The sequence below is a fragment of the Lissotriton helveticus genome, chromosome 4_1, assembly GCF_964261635.1.
Source record: "Lissotriton helveticus chromosome 4_1, aLisHel1.1, whole genome shotgun sequence".
NCBI lineage: Eukaryota > Metazoa > Chordata > Amphibia > Caudata > Salamandridae > Lissotriton > Lissotriton helveticus.
In genome coordinates this window covers 1,922,541,241-1,922,563,592 of record NC_136063.1, presented here as the reverse complement: position 1 = coordinate 1,922,563,592, position 22,352 = coordinate 1,922,541,241, and the positions used below count along the sequence as shown (strand labels likewise).

The window sequence follows — 22,352 nt, the reverse complement described above, 5'->3', positions numbered from 1 at the left end:
CGTTGCCAATAGGTCTCGCAGTAGGAAAGTTGGAGCTATTACAATTGCAAATAACAATGCCTTTTATTTTTGTTTTCATTTTAAAAACATAAAGGGCTTTGTCATTTACAAAACCAATAGCTCCAACTTTCCTATTACGAGACCTATTGGCAACGCCAGTGCTTGTTATTATACAGCACCCTGTCTTAGGGCTCGACAGGCCTACCTTAGGTATGACGTGTATATATATTAAAATGGGAGGTCTGAACTTTAGTTGAAATAGCAAAGTCGAGTTTTAAAACTGCTCTACCAGTCTGCAGTGGCATGTTAGGAGACATTTTTTACTTTGTCACATTCATAGGAGTACATAAAATACTGCAGCCAATGGGGGATATTTTAAACTAATAGGCCCTGGGCACCTTTGGAACCATACACTAGAGATATATACTTTTAAAGGTAACAGCACTGGCAATGAGGTCTGGTTAGCAGGCCTCAATGCAATCTGAGTTGAAAAACCAGTAGCATCAGTCCAAAACTCTGCGGGTCATCAAGCAAAAAGAGGCATTTCCTTACAGTGACAAAGGGAACAAACTATCCAGGATTTCTGAATTCAAATAGATGTCTTAATGAGAGCCCAAGGAGATGGTGAAAGGGGCTACGGGTTAAGAATGCACATTCAGTATCGTGTTCATTTTCAAGGTCTGCCAAGTTAGCTGAGTGGGTTGCGCCAGTGGATGCATGCAGAGTGCAAGTTCCATGGGTCCAAACACTAGAAGTGCTCTTTCCATGGACTCTTGGAGCTGTGTTTGCGGTCACTTATGCAGCTCTGCTATTCCCCGGGTTTGCTCACACATGCAGATTGGCTTTGATTGTACTTTATGAAGGGCCAACCTGTGTGTTTGGAAACATCTGTAAGAGGAAGAGAAGGGGCTGTTGGGGGTGCTGTGGTTATCCCGGACATGCAGAGACTCCTAGTGGGAGCAGTGGCAATTTCTCTGAAACTTCTGCTGATTGGTCGTGTTTAGGTGTTGCCGTGTCAATGAACAGGGTTAGCTTAATGGATTTGGAAGGCTTGCTTAGAGACAGTCTTTCATTTCACTGCACGGAGCTTTATAATTCTAAAATCAACAACTCGAGTGCTGTGTTTTAGAGCCTGTACCCGGTGTTTTGAATCCAAAGGTGTACAACATTTACATATCAATACAATGCACTACCCAGATGCGTTCTCATTTGTTGGGAGAGGAACGGATTTGAAAATAATTCTTTGTCTTGAACATCCTCTATCCCAGTGTGTTAAACAATCTGCCTATAGTATAACATATATTTTCTACTTGACGCACACACCAATTACATCCATTATCTCATCCCTCCTATTAAATGTCCTTTGCCGACACTGCCTTTGAGTAGTGATGCTCCTCACAGCAAGGTGGCCTCCAGCCTGGTGCACCCATAGCAGCGACACAAAAAGGTGTGCTGTTTCTGCACTGAAAGTGTGACAAAGGAAGACAGAAGGCCTGGCCTCACCTGACGGGCCACCCTACAACTTGCACAAAAGAAAATGCTGTCCGACCCCTCACCCATCGACATCTACCAAAGGGTGGTGCTTCAGGATGTCTAATCAGCAGCCCTTTGCTAACAACGTCTTCACTGAATTTGTTAAGGGAGTCTTGTCAGCATCCTCCTCACACCAATGTCAATCTCCAGCCACTGGAATGCAAGTAATATAATTTCACTATACGGGAAGCTGTCTTCTATCTGGTGCTAACACAAACCAGAGGCACCCAAATGGATCCCACACAGCTTTGTAATTAATAACGTGAGCCGCACTTGAGGATGAACATCAGAAAACATCCTCTTCAGCATTTGCAGAATCTACTTTTTACTGTCTACATTATTTGGCCATGTATTTTCTCAGATTGCTATCTTAACGTTACTGCTTTCAGTGAGTGCAGCCCAAAGCATTTGAGATTTCTTGACATATGCGTCCAACCATTACTTTTTGCTTCCAAACCTTGAGTTTATCAACTGGTCTAGCAGGAACCTAGCAGAGGACTGACTGTTTGCTTGATTTTAGTGCCTAATAAGAATCCTAAAGACAGCACCATCTTCACAGTCAAATAATAATGTTTCCTTCTAGTTTTACGTCCCCAAAACTGCATGGCATCCTTCCATCTCAGCATGCCTCCTCTCTGAATCCATCACATGCTTGTTTTCCCTAATCTCTATTATTGAGATTACAACCTCTCCTCCTTCCACTGAAAGTCATACCCCTGCAGCCTAACAATATATAATCTCCTTTAGCTCCTTTATTAATCTAACCATATGCATGAGCTCACCCCCCCACAACAACAAACTCCTATGAATTTAGTACGTCACAAAGAAACTGGAGAGACTGCATGGAAGGGTTTGCTTGGGCAGATAAAACTAATCCCAATAGCGAAGAATACTAACCTTGGGTTCCGGAATAGCATGCTGCCCAGCATAAATCCCTTTAAGGCCTCGTCAGGGGTAGTAAGCTCAACAGAAATACAATTACAATAAAATACAATATAGTATACCACAATTCCATAATCCTACTGAGGCTGAACTAGGGCATTAGGTATTCATATAATAAACTGCGAATCTACGACAGAATGCGCTTTAAGGTCTTTAATCTGGAGGAAGAAGCTGTGGCATACTTTTGACACTTGTGTCGTCTAGTACAAGGTGGCATCTACCTGTACTCCTAAGCTGTGGGCAGCCATGGCTGGAGATGGCAGAAGGCCCATGACCTCGGTCCATGCTGAGGGATTCCAAAGCAAGTGGTTTCACTGGTTATTAGGGGTGCCGGATTCAAAGGGTTTAATTTTAGAAAGCTGACCAATATCCACCACCGAGTTAGTGAGAGACAAATATATAAAGATAGGGTATGGTTCCCTGTTTGCAGACTTATTGACCGCGACCATCCAAAGATCAGCTGGATAATGTCAGCATCCACAAAATCTGGCCGCAGATAAGGATAACCAAATGAGTAGGCGATGTATGTTGACTGAATATCAAAGGTGGCAAGACGAATACTGAGAATCCCCACAGGTGGTATCCTTTGGTAGTGAGTTAAAAGGCAGATAAAGTAACAGGCCACTCTCTGACATTAAAGATTGCAATTAAATTAGGACGGCCTCAGTCATCCCAACTCAACCAGTCTAGAAGTGAAAATTACGGGGAGTGCAGAGCTGACAACACCCTCGTCTATCAGTCACTTAAAATTGTCCAGCACAGAAAATAGCACCAGTTTGGTTCTCCTTCCTGACAGAAATCTGCCTAAGCACAGTTCATCAGCCCGTGCTCTTGCACATGCTTCTGTACTTGGCTGAACACCAGGGTTGGACTGGAGTTCAGCCAACATTGCAGAGAAGGATCATCTTCAGATAGTGAAGGCTTCTTTGGAAGGGGCTCGACCTAGCGGTGTTCCATGGTCATAGACAAATTCCTGAGGCCAGCGAGGAATTCAGTAGAGCTAATGGCTTTCTTATTACATGAGGGTTACCTGCTTCACGTATTTAGCCGGGAGAACAATGTTTACTGTGTTTGAAGGTCTCCAATAGCTGACTGTCAGAGACAAGTGTGATGTGCACTAGTACGTGGTGGGTACTTCAACGGGAAGCAAGAATTCAGGGAAAGAAAGAGCTAGAATGTGTTTAAGTTCTATACTTTAACAAAGTTTTGAAATTATGTTGCCAGAAAATTATGTCAGATATTCACACTGCCTACATCATGTGGCCACCTTGGATTAAGATGTGCCCAAACAGTTTTTAAGTCTTGTCAGCTTTTAAGTGTCTCTTGTCGAAAGACATTTTGCGCACCAAATCAACATTTACAGTGGTATCCATTCTGAAATGGTAAATACAAAAGAAATAAAGTGGCATCTGCGTAATGCGGGTAGGGTGCATGTATAGTGACACATTCATAAGTCATACCACTTAAATGACATAGCATCATGAATCATATACACACTGGGCATGAACATCATCACACACTTTCAGGTTTTTCTCCTGATGATGCCACCATCGACAAAAAACATTTCTTTTTGCAGATGTTGTACAGCATCGGCATAAATCATTGGCAAAACAAGTCAAAAAGATACATCATACTGGCTTTGCCAATGTTTTTTATTAAGTGTTTCCTCACCATAAATGTTCAAATTGAAAAGTTGTCTATAACAAATATAACTTTTTTATTATTTGGAGCAACATCTTGGCAACAGCTTTCTGGAGTGCTGCACCACAAATCAAATATCAGCAACTAGGGGTATGAGGAGTATATTACAATTAATGAAAGGTAGTATTGTACTTCACTAGAGGACCCATCATGTACGTAGGATCAATACATGGGTTCCAAACCGGTTTCAATTTCTTTGTAACATGAAAATGAATACGCAGTGCTCACAACCCACCTGATGTGCAGACACGACAACATTGCTGTAGTACCACCACCGAAAATCCAAACGGTGAAAAACACAATTAGGAGTGTTGTGCTGAACATCATCCTTCGTGCATAAGTGGCTGTGTCTCGGATGGACAAGGCAAACGCCATGGCTCCTCGTAGACCTAGGAGAAAGAGATGGGTGAGAGGAAACATACATAAAACTCTTTCACAGTGTCTAAGCTCTTCATGATGAGGCTTCCACAATGATTACATCATCCCTCGCAAAATGATCTGGCAACGTCAAGTAAGGGGTTGTTGTTTCACACAGACACTGCCAGGATCAGACAGCAATCTGAAAGTATAATTATACATTCCTCTTTCCTTTCAAAATGATGTACAGGAGGAAAAGTCACAGCACATATACACCTGCAGACAGGGAACTTTTAATTCAACATAAAGTCAATACAGAATGTCTGTGTTAAGAGCTTGCTGTGTTTTCGTAAACTCCTCTGAAAAACACCACGTGGAGGCAACACAATTTCACCATCAAATGTGTTTCAAACTTCAATATTGGCTTGCATGCATGTGTATTCTGTTATTGCACTTAAATAATCTATTACCCCTCAAATGATGTGATCAGTGCAAGCTATGCCAGTTGTTGTTACTGGTCTGCTGAAACTCAATACACTAATACAAAAAAAAAAAAAGATTTTGGTACATGTAAACATACTCAAACCAAACCGTTTTCGAAGTTGGAAACATTTGAAGATTATCTTCCGATTGGGTGCATTCATAAAGAGAGTGACTTTATACATAGCATTTCATGCATCTATTCATACATATTTGAATTAGTCAGACTTATGGTGAATCCGTTACTTTCATTCACCTCTTGAGGGCTGGACTGAAAACAGCATCTATAGCTGGACATACAAAACTTTACACATGGGCGCTTCATAAGCAACAGGCTGCCATGCCTACAGCAGCGGCTGGCACAAATCGGGGGCGGGGGTAGGTGAAGAAAACAAAAAACACTTACCTCTTCACAGCCGCATCTTTCCTTCGCTTCTCTTCCTGACGAGTCCCAGAACGGAGGCAGGAAGCACACTGGCTCCCCTAAGCCAATCATGACGCTGCCGTCACCAGCAAGACAGCAGCTTCGTGATTGGTCTGAGTGCCGTGGTTCGGCACTCAGACGCGGAGACTGTGAGCCTGAACATGTTCCCACCCAGGCAGTGCAAAACAGCCATGTGGAGAACATGCTAAGTGCGCATGATGGTTTGGCCGTCATGTGCACTTAGAAAGATCTCCAACCACTCTGTCCCATGCTCTGTAAGCAGCCCAGCCCCACCCCGCCCTGCAAAACTGCCTCAGCACGGAAAAATAAAATGAGATTAACATTGTATTATCATTTTATTTTTCCTGTTTAGCACTGCTGAAAAGCAGTGGTGCGATGCTCCTCCGCCTTAGTCTGACAAATGGCGGAGTGGTTTAAAAACTGGAATGGGAAACTGCAAAGGACTAAGTATATTGGTGTACTCTAAAGGTAACTTTGTCCTACTCTTACATCAGGGGTCTTTCCTAATCTCATCATGTGGGTGACTCCACAGCAAATGAGAATGGAAAGAGCAGTATTAGGCACCGAACACAACTAGGAGGCCAAACTTAGCTTCACTCCAGGAAAACGTTTCAAGCACGTATTAACAGTATAAGGCATAAGGAATGTCCCATTTAGCTACCAGGCTTATATCTCTGAGAGGTACATGCCAAGCCCCCAAGCATGTGTTAACATTGGCTATTTGGTGTTCAATTTTCATTGGGTGTTATTTTAGAAAGTTGACCAATATACACCAACGAGTTAGCAAGAGACAGTGTAGTAAAGATAGGGTATGGTCCCCGGTTTGCAGACTCATTGACTGAGCATACCCAAAAATCAGCTGAATGTGGTCAGCATACTCATAGAATCTGGCCCCACCTGAGGATAACTGATTGGGTAGAGGATGTATGTACACTCAATAACACAGCTTGCAAGATGGAGCACTGATAATTCCCACAGGCGGTATTTTTTTGGCAGTGAGCAAAAAGAGGGGGTGGGGGGAGTGACAGACTACTCTAATTTAGGAAAGAAAAGATTGTATTCCTGGATAACCAGTGACATAACAGTCAGGCCCTGGCGGGACTTTCCCTGGCACTAGATGAAAGTTGAGTTTCATATATTGTTGCAATAGGTGACACATAACTTTACACATTTGGCTTTGGTGGCTGCCGCACCTGCTTGGCCAGCATCCTTCCCTCAAAAGTCACACAAACTGGCCTGATTAACACATATTCCTTGTTTGAGCCAGATAAAAGCAAAAGGCAGGCTTAATCGCCAAACTGTGCGGCCTCCTTTGCAGGGGACGCATGTTGATGTGAAAAACAATCCAGGAGAACACTCTCTTAGTTTAGAACAAATTCCATTGATACTTTTGGTTTAAAGGAAGGCTGAAGCCAGAGAGCTACCTTGTTCCTATGAGCACTCTATAAGGCTCTGAGGTACTAAGGGCTTGCAGCTCACTTAGCCACCTGGCCTGTAATATAGCAACCAAAAAAGAGTCCTTCGCAAAACATACTTTACGCCACAGGAAATCACTGGCTCAAAAGGACTATGTATCAGCCTGACCAGGAAACACCAGGATGCCTTACAAAAAGATAGGGAACACGTGCTTTAGGTATGTCAGAGATGTCTCAATATCTTGGTTTTCGTTGTGCAATGTCTCCACAAGCCTCTACAGTCACCATGAGGTAGGTCTTGTTAAGTTTCCACCTGCAAGCCTGCCTCAGCCAGCTGATGTATAAAACAGCATCCAATGTATCAATAAAGGCATAGATTCTCTCATTCTATGCAGCTCCATTAGAGAGTGTTTCCAAAGCCGTGACCATATGGTAGCACCTACTTCAGTGCCAGTCGTGCGGTCACTAGTACCTATGTCTCTACATCAGTATCTGGTTAACTGAATGAATCATCTTCTTACAAGGCGGTCTGGTAGAAGGTTAGTGAATCATTGGGTGCATCTTCTAATCATTAACTTAGCAGAAGAAGCCAAGCCGGAGGTTGGGAACGGTCTGTGAATCAGGACTGATGCTTTGGGCTCGTCCCGAGAGCAGTACCTAATCTGCTACGCCGAGCTGCACCAGGCTTGAGGCTGGTGTGCGGGGGTTCCCCTAGCCTCAACCTCCTCCTTGGAAAGAGTATGTGCTAAGTATCAAGAACAACATAACTGCTGACCCAGCTGCTCCTAGTTTAAAGGGGCACATGAATCCAATCTTTTGGCAATGGGATCTACAACTCCTTAAGAGCAGAACCAGCAAGAAAAGACTGAGTCCTGAGGAACCTGACCATGAGACCCAGCTCCTGAGAGCACTGCAGCTGTACTTGGGAAACCGGTGAAAACTCTTGCTCCTGCAGAAAGTGGGCTCTTAAATATGGTGGCTGGGTCCCTTACTCCGTGGTGCAGTTTACCTCCAGTGTCGGGAGACTCTCCCGAGAGGACTGAGGTTCCGGGGGGGCCAGAGAAGCTGGTGTGGTGGAGGCCAGTGCCTCTCCGTGATTCCACTTCTTTTTATACATCTTCTAATTATATATCTTCTATTTATTTGGGAGGAGAGTCAATTGTGTACAAAAACCCTGCAGGGGAGACACCTCTGCCCATCACCTCTACTTCCACAAGTATTTCCACTCACTCACTGATTGGCACTTATAATCTTAACTGCCACCTACACATTGTAGGTGCTGGGCAGAACCATAGGGCAGTGGAGGAGTCAGAAGATTGGCCTATCTGCACAGCCTGGATCGGAAAACGGTCTAAATAATCATCAGTGTCCGAAATTAATTCCTTCTTTCACTTTGTTGTTCGCTGTAGTAGATGCCCAAGCCCGATGGGTAAGACATGAGTCCCATGTACACTGTGCCATAAGACTGAAGCTGTGCCACACTGATTAGGTCCAAGAGGCCAAAACTTGCCTGGGGTTACTCCTAATGCCAACAGGAGGGGATAGGGGCTGTCAGTTTAGACTGCACTATTCCTATTGGAACAGGACCAAGACTTATTTGCATATGGCTGGTCCCGGTCTGCAGAGGACAAAAACAACGGAATGGAACCTACATACAGCGAATGCCAGCTATTGAGATTAAGTCGAGCATGCATTCCATCACATCGTTTTTTGATGCAGTCTTGCAGTGTGAGAAACTACCCATAGGAACAGCTGTGCTCAACTCGTTAGTGCTAATCTCTGGAGTGTTCTGAGGCTTGGTCCCCTGATCCATACACAGAAAGGAAAGGCCCAACCTTTCTGTGAAATGGCAGATTAGGACGTTTACATCCATGATCGGTTTGCCACAACAGGACAAGTGCTGGATAAGGGTGACGGTCTAGTGGCTCAGGTTTTTAAATTTCCCTAGGGACACTCACACCACTTGTATAGTTTGGCTGGGGTAGGACTCTATTGGGAGAATGTCTTACTGTTTCATCAGCAGAACACGTAGTCAGTACCATGCCCAGTGACTATGACCATGTGCTATCCTCCTGACTCTTTTTACTGATAAGTCTCAATGTCTCTTAAGGGATTGTTGTAGCCTTACTCTGCATGCAAGTCAGGCATTTGCAGTTGAACCAACTACCGGTGGCAGCACACAGAGCAGGCACTGGATTACCATACCATACCAGACCTTTGAGATCCTCCTCTGCGTTCCTGGTAAGGATTCCCAGGATAAACAGAGTGAGGATGGGCGGACGTGCCTTTAGCTTTACGGCCGCCACGTTGTGGAATACCCTACCCTTGGCACTGAGGAGTAGCCACGATCTGTCCACGTTTAAAAGGGATCTTAAGACCCACTTGTTCCCAAGAGTAATGTAGCCTACCTAACAGATGTTTAGATCGGTCTCAGCGCCAGGATGCCCTTTGGGTGACAGCCGCGCTTAACAAGCAATAAATACATTTAAATTTTTACATTTACCATAAATAAAAGACCCACATGAAATAGCGCCCATGGCTTAAACCTAGTATTACAGGACAATTTAACCATACTGAAGGAAGAAGATTATGGAGGGAACAAACTGCAGAAATAGATCCAAATAGATCAAAGTATACATAACAAGAGAAGCAAGTTTCAAACTAGATCGTTTGGTGAAACAAATGCAACAGACAAAGGTGCGCATAGGCGCAGTGATGGAGGAAGAGGCCTATGACAGACATACATGAGTATTACTTGCACACAATGCTCTGCATTAACTTCTTTAAAATCAGCTTTCCGTCATGCCACTTTGCGACAGTGATACTCACAAGTTTACAATGGGAAAGATCTAAGACTTTAGAATATCTGCATGCACCAAATGAGGTCTGAAAAAACACTGATTAAATTAACCACATGTGATTTTGCAGAAACAGTTAAAAGGCAGTAGTTTCAATATGTATTAATCTACATCTTTCCTCAGCTTAACAGCATATTAACTATTAACAGCACATATAATAATAATAATAATGAGTTTTATAAAGCGCCTGGTTACGCCAAATCGGCATGTCCCGGCGCTAGAGTAAGTGGAGGAGGCAGAGCCAGAAAGCCTAGGCCTGAATCAATACACCGTTATTAATATGAGAACAGATAGGTTTTGAGATCCTTCCTAAACTTCATCTCGGATGCTTCCATCCGGAGGCTAAGCGGGAGTTTATTCCAGCTCTGGGCAGCCAAGAGCCGGAAAGACCTACCACCCATCCTGGCCTTCTTAACCTTAGGGACTAACAGCAGGCCAGTCCCATTTGATCTAAGAAGCCGTGCAGGCATATAGCAGGTAAGGAGACTCCTCAGATATAAAGGTCCCGTTCCCTGGATGATGCGATGGCATGTGCAGAGTGCCTTAAACATCACTATCTTCCTAACTGGAAGCCAGTGTAGGGTGTTCAAGGCTCTTTTAGAGGCAGCCCTCCTGGGTTGCATAAGGACCAGCCGTGAGGCTGCATTCTGAAAAACCTGAAGTCTGTTGAAACATTTAGCAGTGGCACCCAGATAGAGTGTATTGCCATAATCTAGACGAGATGGAACAAGGGCATGCACCATATGAATTTAAGGCACTGTAGATGTGATTATGGCCATGTGGCAGTAAAGTGTGATGGTTTACAAACAACTTCTAAGCGCTGTGGGCATGCGAACACACCTTGATGCTGTGACCAAAGGGAGACATTTAGTTTATCATATAACTACGATTGTGCCCTGAAATACAAACTTGAATAAATGTAAAGCCAGGTGAAAATATAGTTAGTTATTAAATTAGGAATGTCCATGTCTACATCGCTGTAGAAGATGCCACATACCTGCAAACATCATCATGTGCTGTAAACTGGATCTGATCTTGTTTCTTCTACCCAAATTGACCAGAAAGGACAGTGGGTAGATATTTGCCGCTCTTCCCAAGAACACAGCAAGCTACATTCACAGCTTTATTAAGGAAATTGACTGCAGTTCCTTTCTTTCATAAATGCCAGAAGAATACATAGGTACAATACTAAGCAACCAATTTTCTCCTTGGAAACACAAGTAGGCTAAGACCAATCTGTAATGTTTTACTTCTCCTTTTGATAAAAACAACAAATGCTAGACTACAATTTCAATGCAGGATCAAGAGGATGCGCTACGGGTAGTAAATCATGAAAGACAAGTGAATGTATTTATTAAGACTTCAAAAAAGATCATCACAATTAACACTTCCATAAAGTAGTAAATATAAAAAAAATTGCAATGGCTCAATGCAGTCCAAGAAGTAGGTCACTGACCATGCCAATGCCACCCTCGCACAACATTTAATGTGAGGGAGGTGAGCCTTGCTGAACAGTGGTGCAGAACGCTCCTGGGTCCCTCAGTGAGGAGAAGGCTATAAAAGGGTTCTAGTGGCAGAGCCCAGCAATAATTTGCCTCCAGGTTTAAGGGCAAAAAACTCATAAAATATACCTCATAACATTTTATGAGGTATAGGTCATGTGGCATGGAAGAGATTTTTCTCGTTTTTGTCAAGATCAGGCTTCATCATTATTTATTTTAGAAGAGGAGAGTAATATTTGTGAGAGAAATGCCCCATGACGTTCCATAAAAGAGCTGGAATTTGGTTCAGCCGGGATTCTTATATGGACTCTCAAGGACCTTCTTCTGAATGTCAGCCATTTGAAGGTTCATAGAGTAGTAAGGCATGCCACTGCTGAACATAGGATCCTATTGTGAGCAAGTCTTTTACTCCAGCAGGACTTGTGAACACTGCAGAGGACTTTGAACTGGGATCCAATGAAATATATAAAACGTGTTTTTGTTTTCATGGGCCTGTAAATTTAAACATAATGTGTGCTTCCCCAGATAATCTGAAGCCTGAGCTTTTTAAGGAGTCTGATGCCAACAATACTGCATTAGTCCAGGCGAGCCATCACAACAGTTCTTATAAGCTCCACCCAATACTCACTATAAAATAATGAAAGTATTCATCGCAGGAAGGAGAGAACCAACTTAATGCCTTTTATAACTGCACTAATTTTGGAAGAGAAAGGAAAATAAATTTCTGAGACCCAGGTTTTTTGTGTAGTGCAGAACTAAACTAGAGGGGCAATCCAAGTGTTGAGCAGGATACTTCCAGGTGCTCTTAGATCTAACTTGTACCCCGCCATTTTACTTATTATGCTTAGTTGGGAAGGTTAGAGATTGGGATATAGCTGGGCATGATCTTTGGGTCAGGTGAGGATTTCTTCAGAAGGGACATTACGTGCTCCTAAATCCTGGAGAGTGTAAAAATGAAGCATAAACACAGAAGCTAGACAAGTGTGAGTTGCATGGAATTCCATCGGGTATGCAGCAGTGCAATGATCCTCTAGCTGGATAGGCGCTTTTTGTTTTCCAAGCCAGGATTTTCAACTCCTCCTCAGCTACTGGGTGAAAAGCAATAAGAGTACACAGGGGTGGAAGCATGCCAATGAAAGGATAAGGCCAGGGCTTGGTGTTGCTCAAGATATATTACCAGATGATCACTACAGTCCTACATCAGCATCAAAGCGTGCATTAAGAGCATTCTCACACAAAGTCTCAATTAAATATGTCAGTGATTAAACATAAAAAAAACCAACAATACTTTGCAGCATTAGGGGGCGTTATGTGGTTTGTTTTGAAGGCATTCATAGTGACTAACTCCTCATCCATACTAAAGATCTCCCCCTTTTTTTTTTTTGCAGAGTTTTATATAGCACGAACTAGACCCGAACCGAATCGGGTATCAGAGCGCTTTACATAGCACCAGTTACGTTACATGAGGACACACTTTCATTTTAGGCATGGGGAGATTAAGTGATTTGCCCAGAATCACAGGAGGTTTTGGCGTCGTTACCGAGACTCCAACCGGGATCCCCAGGTCCGAGGTCGAGCGCCCTAGCCGTTAGGCCAACTCCTCTCCCCCCCCTTGCTAAATATTTTCATGTCGCTGTGAAACCTAGACGCAAGGTCAAACCTTTCATTTAATATATCATTACATCATGGGGGTAGTAGTCTCAATTCATTTTATCTGTTCAGTTGAAGTTGAATCCAAGAAACAGTGAGTAACCCTAAATAAAGAAACTTTAATTGGGAACAACCAAGACAGAGTCTGAAGCACAATGATGAAGCCTTACATTTTCCAAATGACACCTACAGTACCGAGGAATATTTTTGGAGGCAGGAACATCAGGGACTCTTTCCTAAGTAGGAAGAGTCGGTATCTATGCAAATGTTTGACTTCTGAGAAAAGACTTTTTTTAAAGCAGTAAAAACATGATGAGTCAGTGAATCTTGGTATGAAAAGTAAAGTTCATTTTGGCCCTAGGAAATCAGCTTCTGATAAGGCACATTCCAGATTCACAAAACCATCTCGACAGCCAACCCTGACAGAGGTCAGTTCACTGATTCTACAGGTCTTGGTTCTACTGTTGAGAGCACTCAAAGACACAGTGAGCCACACAATTTATGTTTTACAATTGTTCATTTTCACTCAGTCAAACACAGCTATGGAGTAGTATATTCTATGCAAAATGTCTAATTGGATAAACCTAAAACCTGCCCTACTAACCACCTCCTTGAGATACGGCAGAGGCTACTATACTGGGAGTCTTAATCATCAAGATCCTCTAAATCAAATTCCCCCTTGGCTTTCAATTTTGCCAAAGAATGTACAGCATTACTTGCCAGCATTTTATACTTCATTGGAACTGCTTTAGATATTAGGTGTGCAGCTTGTAGGCGATTCTCCAAATATGCTCAATTTGGAAGTCTGTTCCCCAGTGTAGCAAAATTAGAGATACTGAAAAATTGTGTCCTAGACATGTCAAGATCCATACTCATTGCAGAAAAAAACTAAATTGTATCTTTCTCCTATCTATTTCTCAGTCTGGAAATGCCAAAGAAATCCCACTCCTGAAACCCCAAAAGGTTTCTGATTTCTTTCCTGGATTTTCCAACCCACGGTTGGGTTTCTCCGGTTAGTTTCCCCTTCCAACCAATGACTGTTCTGGGTACTCTCCATGCCTTCATAACCACAGCCATTGGAAAAGACAAAGGGCATTCCATCTTCCGATAAATATAGTGCAGTAAACCCCATATCACCCATCCTATATCTATCCATTCACAATGAAGATTATCCTATACCTTAAAGGCCCATCCATTAACCACTAACAGCTGTGCCGTCTGGTAGCAAATAGGCAGATTAGAGAGAGATCCCTTCCTCAAACAACCAGCAACATAAAGTATGTAGTGAGATCCAACAGGAACTTTTCATGCATAGTAAATTACGAGGAATTGCCTACATTCCTTTAAAAAAGTTTTTAAAAACTATGTGCGACCTGGAATGGCACCTAGAGATCTCAACTACAGCAAAAAGTACTGATCTTCAGAGCAGAGATCACGCTACCTAGTCTCTTAATAAAAGGAGAAGAGACGTACCTCTAAATTATAATGTAAAATCTTGTCTCTAGTGATATATGTACCAAAATATGGGAATTCTTCAGTTTTGATCTGGAATGGTGGGCAGTCATTTACTGGGTATAAAACAGATTTCACTCAACAATTCTTGAAACCAGAAAATTTGCCAAATATGTGAAAGATCTCAAACAGCCATCTGCCATTATTATCCAGGACTCAATCCGTTTTGAGCAAAGAGAGAACAACTTTCCAAAGTAGAATTTTCAAATGACTTCACCCCTATCCAATTTGAAGGAAAAGATGGACACCCTGTTACAGGTCAACAAGGCCTCAGAGAACAGGTGTGCAAAGTTGGACAAAGCCCCGAGACGCAACAAGTTAAAAGTGACAGGCCTTACCAGACGAATGAAGGAGACGATCTGGCAAACTTCATCTCAAGATGGATCCAGAATATGCTAGAACTGAAGGTGAAGGATAATCCAATAAATACAGACAAATACCATAGGAACAAGTCTTTAAAGTCTGAAAATCCCGAACATCCTACGTGGGTTTGATGGTAACCTTTCGAGTTTCTAACAGTTGAGATCAAAAACCATGATGGCAGAAAAAAGCAACCAGAATACAAGCAACACACGAGCTTTTCTTTTCTAGATTAGGTGCCCAAACTAGGAAATCCGCAAAACATTCCTGAAAATAGTTACAAACACCCTCCAATTGAAAAAATATATATCCAAAATAGCTATTTACGGTGTGTATTTACTGGGTAACTGTCATTTATATACACTAGAGCACTAATCTTTAGACAGGAGCTGGGAGGAATAATGTATGGGTGGTTGGGTCCTACTTTGGATTTATGAATGGGTGTGCAAGGACAGACGAAAGCTTAGGTGTACAAGAACAAATTAAGAATTTGGAGAGTGAGGGACAGCCGACACTAGCCAGAGCTAAAGCAAGTGTTTGAAATTAAGACCAACTAGTCTCATCTACAAAAGGGCAGCGCTCATAAAACTGTCAAAACCAAATCTGCTTGAGTATCAAATGCATACTAATTAGCTATCTAGCTGTAAATGGGGCACGATTTTGAGGAGACCCATTTTAAAATGAACAGTAATAGCCTCCAAGAATCTTAACATCACTCACAACACTTTTTCAGATCCACACTTCTTTAAAAATGAAGGCTTGCTAATATTTAATTTGGAATTCAACTCTCCTGCTGTTAAATCCCTAATCTATATAATTTAAATTAAACTTCTAAACGAGCTGCAGGTTTTCTAGCCTAAAAATAAATATATAACATGTCATCGTCAGCAAGCCATATTCAATTGTGATTTTGTGTGATAATGCTCTAAAGGCAAGCTTTGATGTGGATGCAGTACTGTAGTAAACATTAACTGTGAAAGACTGAGGTGTGTGGGACATGGTGATGAACTGTGATCTGCAAAGTCAACTAGTGGCGAAGAAGTAATGAGAATGGCTTCCTACTGACAGCCTTATTAACGATGGCCGTCAGGAATACGCAAGACGAGCGGGAGAGCTAAGGTTGCTGTAAAGGTAAAGTTAGGAAAAGACTACGGGCCAGATTATATAAGGGATGAAAGCTGCCTCCTCACTAAGCAATTCTGTGGGGACTGGAGAAGAGTTTTACCATAAAGAAACTCCTGCTGGAGAAAGTCACTGACTGTGGCCAAGGTCCCACTTACTATGACCATACCCTAGGACACTTGGGGGTACTAATCTTGATTCTGTGTTAAGTAGCCAAAAATGACAAGGCAAACACTGCCCACATTTATACCAGCGCTCTTCTGATCTAAATGTGCTCTGTATTTGCAGGTAATCATAGCAAGAAGGTTTGTGACAGTCCCCATACATAGTCTGACAACAAGTCAGAGATGAGGGGTAGATATGGCAGCTGTTTGTCAACCAAAAACATGCTTTTAGAGGGGGTCCGGGGATGGCAAAATAGAGGGATGAAAGAGGCCCGCTGATAATGAGTTTGTACTGGGAGTAAGGGGAGGATTTTTGTACATTGTGTTTATTAAAGTGGTACTGAACACCTGGGATAGAGAGAAGACCTATAGTGGCTGTCCACTGGAAGATGCAATGAGTGTGTAAGAGGCTTGATTTTTGTTATAGAGGGAAGACTCTGAATGAGGACGAGTTTGTGTGAGATGGTGAGACTGTGGGCGTGCTGCATTTACTGTATTTCAGGAAGAAAAGTAGAAGTGAGGAAAGAAAACATACATAATATCAAATAAGTTTACAGACTTTAGACAATCCAACATGACAACTGAGCTTGTGCCCATTCTGCCTCAGTGTGTGGCTGCAAGGCTTGTCAAGCTGGTATCGCCAATCCCTAACACTGCTTTTTTTACATCGATTATTGTTACCACTGTTCCCTGTTCTTTGAAAGTCATCTCAAGTCTCTCTCCACACACCTTGAAAAACCCTTTGTGTCCATGGTATGGCATTTTTGATGGAAAATAAAGATTTTCACTTAATGATGAATTAGCACCTGCCTCAGGGCAGAGTACCTCTTTCAACTGATGAGTACATCCCTTTTTTCCAACAGTTACACCTGCAGTTGCTACCAATGATTGTGTGAAAAGCTTGGACAGTAAAAGACAACACAAAAACTAAATTTCTCTACAACTTGAAGTGGACATGTGGCCCAAACGCATAAGCCAGGAAACCCCCCCCCAAAAAAAATACAGAACTAAGAATCAGTACCTGTCTCATCAGAGCGTTAGCCCGAGTGTCAGTTAAATTTTTCACTAAATGCTTGTCAAACGCTAATTTTAACTGTAGTTTTGTGTTTTTCTCGTTTGAAAAAAGAACCGCATTTCGCATACATTGGGTCCTATGCGTCTTATAAACACCATTTCCAGATCTGGCTTTCAGGTCTGTCACAGCACCACCTCTGCCAAAATGGCATGTCGCCAGAAGTTGTACTTTTTAAGCCTTAACTGTCATTCTCCGGCCAAAAATAAGCAGCATATTTTTGACCTTCTTAGTACTGAACATCCAGATGCACTCTTTCTGACCGAAACATGGCTTCATGCCAGTTCGGGCCCCGACATTGCCACTGCTCTTCCTCCTGGATATGTCATCGTCAGGAAAGGTCGAGACACAGGCAAAGGCGGGGGGATTGCTATAATTCATAAATCTATTAATTTTTGTAAATGTGAAGCTATTTCCATCAAAGAGTGTGAAGCGGCCTTGTTTAAACTCTCTGTATCCCCTCAGCTGACCTTGTCTGGCATTTTAAATTATCGCCCTCTGGGTAAGCCCAGCCCCTGGGTCTCCACTTTCCCTGACCTTATCGCTCCCTTTATTTTAGAGGCAGGGAATTTTACAATTCTATGTGATCTGAACCGTCACCTAGAATATAATCAGAATAACATCTGCCGCACTTTTTTATCTGATTTGGAGGCTCTAAGCTTACGGTTATGCAATCAGGGCCCTACTCATACGGCGAGACACCTTCTGGATCCCATTTTGTCCAATCTTTGCTATGACTGTAGTACTCCTGCGCTTCAGTTAGACTGGTCCGACCATTTTATAATTCCATTCAACCTGCAGCCTTTCACATCTAGGGTAGTGGCCCCTCCTACTAGCTCAAGTAGTCTCAGATCTTGGGGCAAGTTGAATATGGAATCTTTTAATACTATTCTGTCTACTAGCATACCTGATGTCACTTTACCTTTGCTTTCATTAAATACTGCTGTCTCGGACTGGCTAACTAATGCCATTGACATCTGTCTGCCCCCTGTACCCAAACACAGCTTTACTCATCACCCCCCTGCCCCATGGTTTACAAATGACCTTAAAGTTATGAAGTCTAAATGTAAAGCACTAGAAAGAAGATGGAGGAGATCATACTCTTTAACTTGTAAAGATGCTTATAAAGCTGCTCTTAAAAGTTATCATTCAGCGTGTAAAGAGGCACGCATTTTTTACGTTGCTAACACAATAACTAAGGCAGCTAATCGTCCTCGGGCTCTATTTTCGGTAGTGAAGAAGTTAGCTGGCTCTGATACCATCCCTCCTCCTCCTGTCCTTGATGAAAATCAATGTACCAACATTACTGACTTCTTTATTCAGAAGGTTGAACTTATTTACAAGTCACTCTCTGCTCCTTCCCATTCCTTGTGTACTTTGGCTTCTGCTTTTGACCTAACATATCACAGTAATTGTGACCAGATAGCCAAGATTTCTTCTTGGCACCGATTTGAAGAGGCATCTTTCCAAAATTGTTTAAACAGTATTAAATCTGGGTCTCCTCTTGATCCTTTGCCTATTAACATTCTTTGTCAGCTCTCTGCCACATCTAAAGGCGTCCTTATCGATCTTCTTAACGCCTCTATGCGAGAGGCCTTGGTACCCCCCCGAGTGGAAGCGAGCCATGGGCATCTCTTTGTTTAAAAAGGCCGGAGCAGATCCTTCTGTACTATCTAACTTTAGACCTATATCTCTGCTTCCGGCTTTCGCCAAACTTTTGGAGAAACATATCAATACTCAACTTACACAACACATAGACAAAGTTGGCTTTCTTCATTATTCGCAATCCGGGTTCAGAGCCAACTTCTCAACTGAAACTGCTCTGCTTGGGGTTACTGAGAAACTGCGCCAGCATTTAGATCAAGGGGAAACTGCAGGAACTCATTCTATTAGATTTGGTGCCGCATTCGACACTGTGTCGCATACCATCTTGCTTAACACCCTTAGGTCTCTTGGGCTGGACGGCACTGCCCTATCCTGGTTTGCTTCATTCCTTGATGGTCGCACTTTTCAAGTCTTTTCTGCTAAGGCATCATCTAAGATCTGCGTATCAGCACATGGAGTCCCACAGGGATCCACATCTATGTCAGACCTCTGGCAAAGATTGTGGAAGAGGCGGGTCTTTCCCTATATTCGTATGCGGATGATACGCAAATTGTCTTTTCCCTTTCCACCACTAAAGACGCTACGACATCTGCCCTTCAGTGCGGCCTATGGCAAGTGACCGAGTGGATGCGCCTTAACTTTCTGGGCATCATTATTGATGATAGTCTCTCTATGAGACAACAGGTGGCGAGTGTTCCTGCATCTGTTTCACGATCTTGAGGTGGCTTCATGGATGCTTCCTGCCTCAACCCAACGTATGATAGTCCAGGCACTCATCACCTCTCGCCTCGATTACGGCAATGTTCTCTATCTCGGTAGCTGCCAAACGGTACTGAGATAGCTACAGGTAGTTCAGAACTCTGCAGTACGCCTTCTTTGTCAAGTTCCTAGACAGGTTTCCATCTCGCCGTATTTACGTGACCTTCACTGGCTTCGAATTGATCAAAGAATTACATTTAAAACCCTGTGTTACATCTTTAAAATCAAACAAGATGTGGCACCAGCATATCTGCAAGAGTTCATCCATCCTTACATTCCTTCTCGTCCCCTGCGCTCTACAGCCCACGGAGACTTTGTGATTCCCAGATTTAAACTTGCAAGAATGGGAGGCCGCTCCTTTTCTTGTCTTGGCCCCAAAATCTAGAATTCTCTTCCCGGTGTTCTTGAAGATTGACCCGTCCTATTTCAGCTTTCGAAGAAATCTTAAAACTTGGCTCTTTTAGTAGCAAATGGTTCTTGAATGCTCCTTTTCTAGCAATTTGTGTGCTAGGCCCTTTTTGGGTAGCTGCGTGCGTTACAAAACTAATTTAATAATAATAATAATAATAGTCGTTTTAGGGCAGGCACATGAGCCATCTACAAAATGCCATCACATTGCTGCCAGGCTCAGTGTCTGGCCAGTGCTCTAGACAGACTTCTATTTGGTGGATGAAACATAGGGTAACATTCTACTGCAACAATCGAAAAACCAAACTAAGTTCAACCTGTTTAACTGTGCTGCAGAGCCTTTGTAAGCTTCTTAGAATGAGCACAGCCCCTTCAGCCATGAAAGAGAAAGCCCCTGTCAGCCAGACCTAATAAAGTAATAACTGTCTGACATGGCCTCGATGTATTTTTCAGTATCAGATATTGTAGGCTCCTGTTTCAGAGGTGTTTTGATCCCTTCATGTACGCCACATTTCACTACTGCTGCAACAAAAAATATAACCCACTGTCTCTCTGCTCAAATAAAGCTGCTGGAATAGCCACCTGTTTTTATTGCCATGTGCTGCAAACTCCATCAGGAGCAAGTGCTGTTTATGGCTACCCCGGTCAAACAGCAAGGCCCCCTTTGCACAACTGCAACAGAGGCGTTCACTTATAGTACGAATACTCAAAGAAAGCCTTGGATGTGCAGTCTTTTTTAGTGATACACTAACATGTTGAAATCTGGCACTAAGAGGTCGATTACGATGGTGGACGGATCTGCGTCCGTCCGCCACCCCCGAGGTGGAGGGACCGTCCGCAGGGGCAGCGGCGGTCCCTCCGTTGGAATGAGGATGTGACCGCCACCCTGGCGGTCACATCCCGTATACTTAACATTGCGGCGGGTGCTGCTTTAAGCAGCACCCGCCGCAAAGTTAAAAATGCATGTTTTCCTTTGACATGCACAACGTGGCACCTTGTGCATGCCAAAGCAGGGGGGTACCATAGGTGCCCCCCATGTGCACCCCCCACCCCCCAACACCCTGGGGGCCCGCAAGGGCCCCCCAGAAGCAAAGGTCCACATGCATTCCGTGGCGGAAAAGCATGTTTCCGCACCCATCCTAATGTGGCTGGCATTGTCTTGAAGACACCGCCATCATATTGCGGTCCAAACCCCGCGGATCAGCAGCGGACGGACCTGCTGTCCGCCGCTGATCCCACCACCATCATAATCTGGCGGTGGGTGTTTTCTATGCCGGGGCGGGAAATCCGCATCCTCCGGGCCGGCGGTGGCTTCCACCGGCCCGGAGGATGCGGATTCACCGCCATCGTAATCGACCCCTAAGAGTGTGTCTGCACGGTATGTCTTAGAAACAATTAAAGGATACAAAAGCTCCAACGATGAAAGTCGGGTTAAAAACATGCTTCTGGAAAGTAAACAGCGCCAGCCCCATGTAGGAAAAGATGAAGTTTTCTGCCAAGAAATTCAACAGTTCAAATAACTAAAAAGGGAAAAAAGAAAGAGCAGTCAGCACACCTTGTATTACAGTAGCTTACAGAGGCATTGAACACAGACCATGTTGAAGAAGAGAGACAGATTTTGAAGGCAGGAACATTCGTTGTACCCTGTGCACCCCCACTCCTAGCCCCAGTATGTTCATGGTCTCCAGATCTACATAGCTTGTAATGCTGTAGTCTCCAGTTTCCCTGATAAACGCTATAGTCTCTTCCCAAATCAAGTCAAATGAAGGCGTAAGAAAGTGCTATGCTAACAGCAATTAAATGCAACAGTTGATTCAACTATTCATGTGTGTACGGGATATTGTACAAAATGTATAGAGAAATAAGTGAAATTGGACGTATTCCACTAACCTATATCTTAAAATGATCATGATCTCAGTGCTGTATCTAAACACATCTGAAAAAGGACGAAAGGAGAATTATGAACAAAGAAATCGCTGGGAATGAAGGGTAATTAACGGGGGTCTCTTTTGTCTTTCAGTACATCCTAGAGCCAATGCTATCCTAAAAGACACCTAGAATACAGTTAAAACACCTACATACACTAGAGAACAGTATGCGTTGGGGTACCGCTGTGATTACCATAGCCTCCTCTGTAAGAACCTAGTATATAATAGGGCAGGGGGATTAAAACTACCTCTTAAAACGCACAACAGGGCGCGTTTGCACCCTGGTGAAGGGGGGGCTGAGCTGACATGTGCAAACACGCCCTGTGGCAGTTTTAATTTGGTGGATAAAGTTCCCTTGAATCCTGAGTGTCCCTTGTGTAAAACTAGCCCACCAGGTATCTCCAGTTAGCGCCACAGAGCTGCGTTGCAGATAGGTGTAAAAAGGCACATGGCCTGGACCACCTCTCTGCAACGCAGCGCAGTGGCGCTTACTGGATGCACCTGGTGGGCTAGTTGTCCCCCAGGGGTCCTCTGGATTG

At 43.4% G+C, this 22,352-nt stretch overlaps 1 protein-coding gene across 1 annotated transcript in view; it reads right to left on the bottom strand.

The window, feature by feature from the left end:
* Window positions 1-22,352, bottom strand: part of SLC9A6 (solute carrier family 9 member A6) — a 361,491-nt gene that overhangs the window by 67,935 nt on the left and 271,204 nt on the right. Inside the window, exons 10-12 of the mRNA XM_078688580.1 lie at window positions 21,292-21,405; window positions 10,729-10,840; window positions 4,412-4,565 (exon numbers count right to left, since the gene is read on the bottom strand). Of these exons, the coding sequence (XP_078544706.1) occupies window positions 4,412-4,565; window positions 10,729-10,840; window positions 21,292-21,405 (380 nt within the window). The remainder of the gene's footprint in view (window positions 1-4,411; window positions 4,566-10,728; window positions 10,841-21,291; window positions 21,406-22,352) is intronic.